The sequence below is a fragment of the Oncorhynchus keta genome, chromosome 9 (genome assembly GCF_023373465.1).
Source record: "Oncorhynchus keta strain PuntledgeMale-10-30-2019 chromosome 9, Oket_V2, whole genome shotgun sequence".
NCBI lineage: Eukaryota > Metazoa > Chordata > Actinopteri > Salmoniformes > Salmonidae > Oncorhynchus > Oncorhynchus keta.
Window position 1 is genome coordinate 6,524,363 of NC_068429.1, and position 7,500 is coordinate 6,531,862.

Below are 7,500 nucleotides of genomic sequence, written 5' to 3' on the forward strand. Positions count from 1 at the left end.
CTCGTGGTTAGAGTGGAGGGCGGCAGGGTAGCCTAGTGGTTAGAGTGGAGGGCGGCAGGGTAGCCTCGTGGTTAGAGTGGAGGGGCGGCAGGGTAGCCTCGTGGTTAGAGTGGAGGGGCGGCAGGGTAGCCTCGTGGTTAGAGTGGAGGGGCGGCAGGGTAGCCTAGTGGTTAGAGTGGAGGGCGGCAGGGTAGCCTAGTGGTTAGAGTGGAGGGGCGGCAGGGTAGCTTAGTGGTTAGAGTGGAGGGGCGGCAGGGTAGCCTAGTGGTTAGAGTGGAGGGGCGGCAGGGTAGCCTCGTGGTTAGAGTGGAGGGCGGCAGGGTAGCCTAGTGGTTAGAGTGGAGGGGCGGCAGGGTAGCCTAGTGGTTAGAGTGGAGGGGCGGCAGGGTAGCCTAGTGGTTAGAGTGGAGGGGCGGCAGGGTAGCCTCGTGGTTAGAGTGGAGGGGCGGCAGGGTAGCCTAGTGGTTAGAGTGGAGGGGCGGCAGGGTAGCCTAGTGGTTAGAGTGGAGGGGCGGCAGGGTAGCCTCGTGGTTAGAGTGGAGGGGCGGCAGGGTAGCCTAGTGGTTAGAGCGTTGGACTAGTAACCGGAAGGTTGCAAGTTCAAATCCCCGAGCTGACAAGGTACACATCTGTCGTTCTGCCCCTGAACACGCAGTTAACCCACTGTTCCTAGGCCGTATAAATAAGAATTTGTTCTTAACTGACTTGTCTAGTTAAACAAAGGTAAAAATACACAGATATATAACAAGCTTCTTAATGGAATACTCCTCCAGACCATGGTACATCTCAAATGGCACCCTATTCCCTATATAGTGCACTACTTTTAACCAGAGCCCCCATAGAGAATAGGGTGCCATTTTGGATGCACTGTATATATATATATATATAATTATGTAATATATATATATATATGTAATTATACCAGTCCGAATCAATATGAATCAACAATCAACTTGAGTCATTCACACTAAGCCTTGTCACTGTGTAATCATACAAGATACCGGTCTGAATCAACATTCAACATGAATCAACTTGAGTCATTCACACAAAAGCCTAGTCACGATCCAGACATATTTTTATTGAACACAGAAGCCAAACACAATTTTTTTATATTTTTTAAACACAGACATTACAGTACGTCTTCATCAATATAATATATTATTAGGTGAACGATCGAAAGCACACGGCAGGAACAGGACAGGTACAGGTACAGTCACAGAGCACCTTCAGAGCCAAACTACAACACAGAGACAGTAGGGAAGATAGATCAATATCATCATCACCTTCATCACCCCCCCATCATCATCACCACCACCATCATCGTGATCTTCATCAGCACCCCCATCGTCATGATTTTCATCACCCCCCCCATCATCATGATCTTCATCACCACCCCCATCATCATGATCTTCATCACCATCTCACTGGCAACACACTAGATGATGTTACAGCCTATCCAATAAACGGACGTTGAAGTCCTTTTTTACGTCTCTCTATTTAAGAGGAGACGCAGCGCTGACAGATCGATAGGATACTTAAAGCAGGAGCGCCAGTTTGTGTTTCAGCACAGAGGGAGTGTAGAGAAGAGAGAGAGAGAGAGAGAGAGAGAGAGAAAGAGAGAGAGAGGTAGGGTAGGTCTGTATTGGTCCTAGCTGCAGTTGAGCTATAGCAGAACTGAAAAGAGATATAGATATATTCAAAAAAAAAAACAAAAAAAAAAGAGCGATAGAATTCATTAATTCAAAAATAAATTAAGAATTGGATTGTAAAAGATTTCATTCATGCAAGCAGGGAGAAATTTCACAGAATGTTGTTGACATTTAGGAAAGAAAACAGGAAGCTACATTTCATCTTCATCAAAACTGAGGAGTAACATAAACTTCACGTGTCAAACTTTTTGTTTCAGCTTTTAAAATCTATATTGGAGAAACATTTCAGCCAAGCAAAAAAAATAAATTAAATAAATAAAAAGTAAAAAAAAAGTCACACAAAAAAAACTTGGTCCTCTTTATTAAAACAACAATGTAAAACATCTTTGTCACTCAGTCAAAACACAAAACACAAAAAGCCAGATTTCACTCCTTGATATCCACAGGACTAGGTGAGGATAGTTTTGTTGCTGGGTTGGGTCTCCTCTACTGCTCAGGAAATGAGGCTGCAGCAGACAGGCAGACAGACAGGCAGACAGGCAGACAGGCAGGCAGACAGACAGGCAGACAGACAGGCAGACAGGCAGACAGACAGACTGGGAGCCCAGCAGCTATCCCCATTGAACGTGGTTTCCAGTCTACCTGGTGTACTCCATGCTGCTGTGGCTGGGGGCCAAGCTTGGGGCTGGGTCCTGTCTGTCTCTGTGGTTCAGCCTAATGACAGAGACTGGCTGTGGCTCAAGGAGGGGAGGAAAGGAGGAAGAGCAAGAGATCCGAAGAGAGGGAAGAAAGCCTCACGACCTTCTCTATACAGACATACCCTAATCCAAATAAAGAGGTGGTCGTGCTCTCCAATACACACACCATGACAGACAGTGCTCCATGTGCACTAACAGTGTATTGGTGGGAATTCATTAGCCAAGGCAAGTATGTAGCAAGCAGCCTCCAGACAGGAAGACCATTAAAGGAGCAGGAGTTGGAGAACACTCAGCTTCTCCATCAGCTTGCCCTCTTCCAACCGTAGCCATTAAGTAAGGGAAACGCAAAACTGCCCCAAGATTCTGCCCCAACTTCACACTACACCTGAACCGCAGCCAATCACAGCGAGAGCCAAGTGTTCCAGTCTTCTTGAGATGGAATGTGTTTCAAAACACTACCGATCAAAAGTTTGGACGCACCTGCTCATTCAAGGGTTTTTTCTTTATTTTTACTATTTTCTACATTGTAGAATAGTAGTGAAGACATCAAAACTATGAAATAACACATATGGAATCATGTAGTAACCAAAAAGAAGTGTTAAACAAATCAAAATATATTTTATATTTGAGATGCTTCAAAAAGTCACCCTTTGGCTTGATGACAGCTTTGTATACTCTTGGCATTCTCTCAACCAGCTTTATGAGGGAGTCACCTGGAATGCATTTTCAATTAACAGGTGTGCGCCTTCTTAAAAGTTAATTTGTGGCATTTCTTTCCTTCTTAATGCGTTTGAGCCAATCAGTTGTGTTGTGACAACGTAGGGATGGTATACAGAAGATTCTTCAGGTGCAGTCACAAAAACCATCAAGCGCTGTGATGAAAGTGGTTCTCATGAGGACCGCCACAGGAATGGAAGACCCAGAGTTACCTCTGCTGCAGAGGATCAGTTCATTAGAGTTACCAGCCTCAGAAATTGCAGCCCAAGTAAATGCTTCACAGAGTTCAAGTAACAGACACATCTCAACATCAACTGTTCAGTGGAGACTGTGTTAATCAGGCCTTCATGGTTGAATTGCTGCAAAGAAACAACTACTAAAGGACACCAATAAGAAGAAGAGACTTGCTTGGGTCACGAAACATGAGCAATGGACATTAGACCGGTGGAAATCTGTCCTTTGGTCTGGAGTCAAAATTGGTGATGGGATTTATTTAGAATTCAAGGCACACTTAACCAGCATGCCTACCACAGCATTCTGCAGCAATACGCCATCCCATCTGGTTTGGGTGTGGTGGGACTTTCAACACACCTCCAGGCTGTGTAAGGGCTGTTTTACCAAGGAGCGTGACGGATGACCTGGCCTCAACAATCCCCCGACCTCAAACAAATTGAGACGATTTGGGATGAGTCGGATCGCAGAGAGAAGGAAAAGCAGCCAACAAGTGCTCAGCATATGTGGGAACCCCTTCAAGACTTTTGAAAAAGCATTCCAGGTGAAGCTGGTTGAGAGAATGCCAAGTGTATGCAAAGCTGTCATCAACAATAAAATATTGTTTAACACTTTTTTGGTTACTACATGATTCCATGTGTATTATTTCATAGTTATGATGTCTTCACTATTATTCTAAAACATAGAAAATAGTTTTTTTTTAAATAAAAACCTTTGAATGAGTGAGGTGTTATAAAACATTTGACCGGTAGTTTGTCACTCTGACAGGTCAGTTACCAGCCAATGGATGACGTCTTTCGACACCTCAGACAACTGCTCCGGTGCAGGAATAAAATACCACTGAGAGAGCTCTGTTTTTTAAACAGACGTACTATAACAAAGGAGTACCTCAAGGTTGTGTGTTAAGACCCACTGATACTCCTATGGTTCCATTCATCTCAATCAAAAGAATTACAAAACATAATTTAAAAAGCCTGGAAGTAAAATGAGATGAAACCCTCCTGCCAGTCACCTCTAGCCTCAGGTCTTTCTCACTTACTTTTCTCTACTTGACTCTTTCCATCTCAATGGTTTTTTTTTTCTTGCTCAGAGAAACTGCCAAAAAACTGCCAAAAAGAAAAACACATTTTCAGAAGCTATTACTGTGGGCAGTGGAGAAAAGAGATTAAGATCTTCCAAGTTTGGAGGGAAGTCAAGTCAAGGCCATCAAAAGCAGTCTGACAAGATGGTGGGGGGGGGGGGGTGGTGTACTTTTTTGCGGAGAGAACTTGTGAAAAGCTTTGACACGCTTGGGCTTGCAGGTGTTCTCTGGCGTTAGAAGCTTTTACACGGCTAATGATAGGAACTTGACAGGAGCGGCGATGAGGTGGAGAAAAGTGGAGCAGGCAGCGCAGGCAGAGTAGGGAACTCACAGGGACCCTAAAAACACTCGCAGCCTGCTGCCGGCCAGGGGTTGAAAACAAGAAGAAAATAATAGCGTCTGCACACATTCCAGGGAGATATAGTCAATGTAAAGTCTCTCTAAAATATATCCATACTCTCAGAAACTACAGTAGTATCTCTGTATATACTCTCAGAAACTACAGTAGTATCTGTATATACTCTCAGAAACTACAGTAGTATCTGTATATACTCTCAGAAACTACAGTAGTATCTGTATATACTCTCAGAACCTACAATAGTATCTGTATATACTCTCAGAAACTACAGTAGTATCTGTATATACTCTCACAACCTAGTATCTGTATATACTCTCACAACCTAGTATCTGTCTGTGTTCTCACAACTTAGTATCTGTATATACTCTCACAACCTAGTATCTGTCTGTGTTCTCACAACTTAGTATCTGTATATACTCTCACAACCTAGTATCTGTATATACTCTCACAACCTAGTATCTGTATATATTCTCACAACCTAGTATCTGTCTGTGTTCTCACAACTTAGTATCTGTATATACTCTCACAACCTAGTATCTGTATATACTCTCACAACCTAGTATCTGTCTGTACTCTCACAACTTAGTATCTGTATATACTCTCACAACCTAGTATCTGTATATACTCTCACAACTTAGTATCTGTTTGTACTCTCAGAACCTAGTATATCTACGTACTCTCAGAACCTAGTATCTGTTTGTACTCTCAGAACCTAGTATATCTATGTACTCTCAGAACCTAGTATCTGTATGTACTCTCAGAACCTAGTATCTTGTACGTACTCTCAGAACCTAGTATCTGTATGTACTCTCAGAACCTAGTATCTGTATGTACTCTCAGAACCTAGTATCTTGTACGTACTCTCAGAACCTAGTATCTTGTATGTACTCTCAGAACCTAGTATCTTGTATGTACTCTCAGAACCTAGTATCTTGTACGTACTCTCAGAACCTAGTATCTTGTACGTACTCTCAGAACCTAGTATATCTACAATAAGAGGATCAGGGCTAAGGTTTTCGTCTTAGCTACGCCGTGGCTGTCAATGTACATATTAATATGAGTATCTTAGCCTGACACATTATTCTAGTCAATATCCAACGGAGAAAATAGATAAGAGGTACGTAGTAAAAGGCTAACGAGCAGCAACCAATAATAACGCCTTTATAGTGATATATATTCTTCATATGATAATGGTCTTTCCTCTTGGACCGAATAGTGATACGATTTGAACACGTTTTCCCTCTCGTTGGGGATGCTATATACGGAGGGTAGGAGAAAACGGTTTGGTAAAGTGTTCTTGTTTAAAGGTGTACAGTTGCCGTAGAGGTGAGCAGGGGCAACCTGCGATGATTGGTGCAGTTAAGATGAAAGCGTAACCCACACATACTTTTTTTTTTTTTTTTTTTTCCCCCACCTCTCAGTGCAGGTCCACACCTGACCTCTCTATCACACGTAATACAATTGAAACCATCACACCAAGGGATTAGTTGACCGACCCCCCCCCCCTCCTCCCTCCTGGTGGGATTTGAAAAGACCAGACTAGACAGCAACACTAGCGGTGTTTCACTTTAAATAACAGAGGAAAGGAAACGTCTGGGGAGGAGAGGAACAACAGCAATTAGATAAAGTGGAGGAATAAACAGTGTAAACAACAGGAAAATAGCAGTAATAGTAATCAATGTAAACGATTGATGCAAAGCCTTCTCATCTCAATCACTTCCTGGTTGTGGTGAGTTAGTTGGCCCACCCCCCCCCCCACCCATCCCTCCTGGTGGTGACCGTTTAACCTCTAACCCCCAGTGACCTCGTCCCCTGACCCGCCTCAGACCATGAAGCGGTGCTCCTTGCCGTCGTGGGCCATGAGGATGACGTTCCGGTTAGAGGTCCAGATGAGACGGGCCAGCTTCAGGGCGTTCTGAGAGCCAGGAGAGGCAGGCTGTACCGGGGGGACCTGGTAGGTCTTGATGCACTTCAGCTGAGGAGTAGAGTTTAGCATGCCAATACTGCCCAGCAGAGACGTATTCATCTGGAGAGAGGAGGAAGCAAGAACAAAAAAATACTTTTTTATTTTATTTATTAAATATTTTTTATCCATTTTCTTGGAGAGAACAGAATTCCTCTATTTACTTGATCAGCCGAAGGAGTTTAGGGTTTTCAGGGCCTTGGAGGAGTTTGGGGTTCTCAAGGCCCGGGAGGAGTTTGGGGTTCTCAGGGCCTTGGAGGAGTTTGGGGTTCTCAGGGCCTTGGAGGAGTTTAGGGTTCTCAAGGCCTTGGAGGAGTTTAGGGTTCTCAGGGCCTTGGAGAGTTTAGGGTTCTCAGGGCCTTGGGAGAGTTTAGGGTTCTCAGGGCCTTGGAGGAGTTTAGGGTTCTCAAGGCCTTGGAGGAGTTTAGGGTTCTCAAGGCCTTGGAGGAGTTTAGGGTTCTCAAGGCCTTGGAGGAGTTTAGGGTTCTCAAGGCCTTGGAGGAGTTTAGGGTTCTCAAGGCCTTGGAGGAGTTTAGGGTTCTCAAGGCCTTGGAGGAGTTTAGGGTTCTCAAGGCCTTGGAGGAGTTTATGGTTCTCAAGGCCTTGGAGGAGTTTAGGGTTCTCAGGGCCTTGGAGGAGTTTAGGGTTCTCAAGGCCTTGGAGGAGTTTAGGGTTCTCAAGGCCTTGGAGGAGTTTAGGGTTCTCAAGGCCTTGGAGGAGTTTAGGGTTCTCAAGGCCTTGGAGGAGTTTAGGGTTCTCAAGGCCTTGGAGGAGTTTAGGGTTCTCCCGGCCCTGGTGGAGTT

At 44.4% G+C, this 7,500-nt stretch overlaps 1 protein-coding gene across 50 annotated transcripts in view; it reads right to left on the reverse strand.

The window, feature by feature from the left end:
• Positions 1-1,057: 1,057 nt before the first annotated feature.
• Positions 1,058-7,500, reverse strand: part of LOC118373116 (WD repeat-containing protein 7) — a 401,772-nt gene continuing 395,329 nt past the window's right edge. For 7 of the 50 annotated variants that reach the window (XM_052525011.1, XM_052525012.1, XM_052525009.1 and 4 more), the window contains one exon: positions 1,058-6,760. In XM_052525011.1, coding sequence (XP_052380971.1) covers positions 6,557-6,760 — 204 coding nt within the window. In that variant the 3' untranslated portion in view covers positions 1,058-6,556. The remainder of the gene's footprint in view (positions 6,761-7,500) is intronic. The other 43 variants (XR_008142329.1, XR_008142349.1, XR_008142348.1 and 40 more) reach the window with 43 other exon arrangements.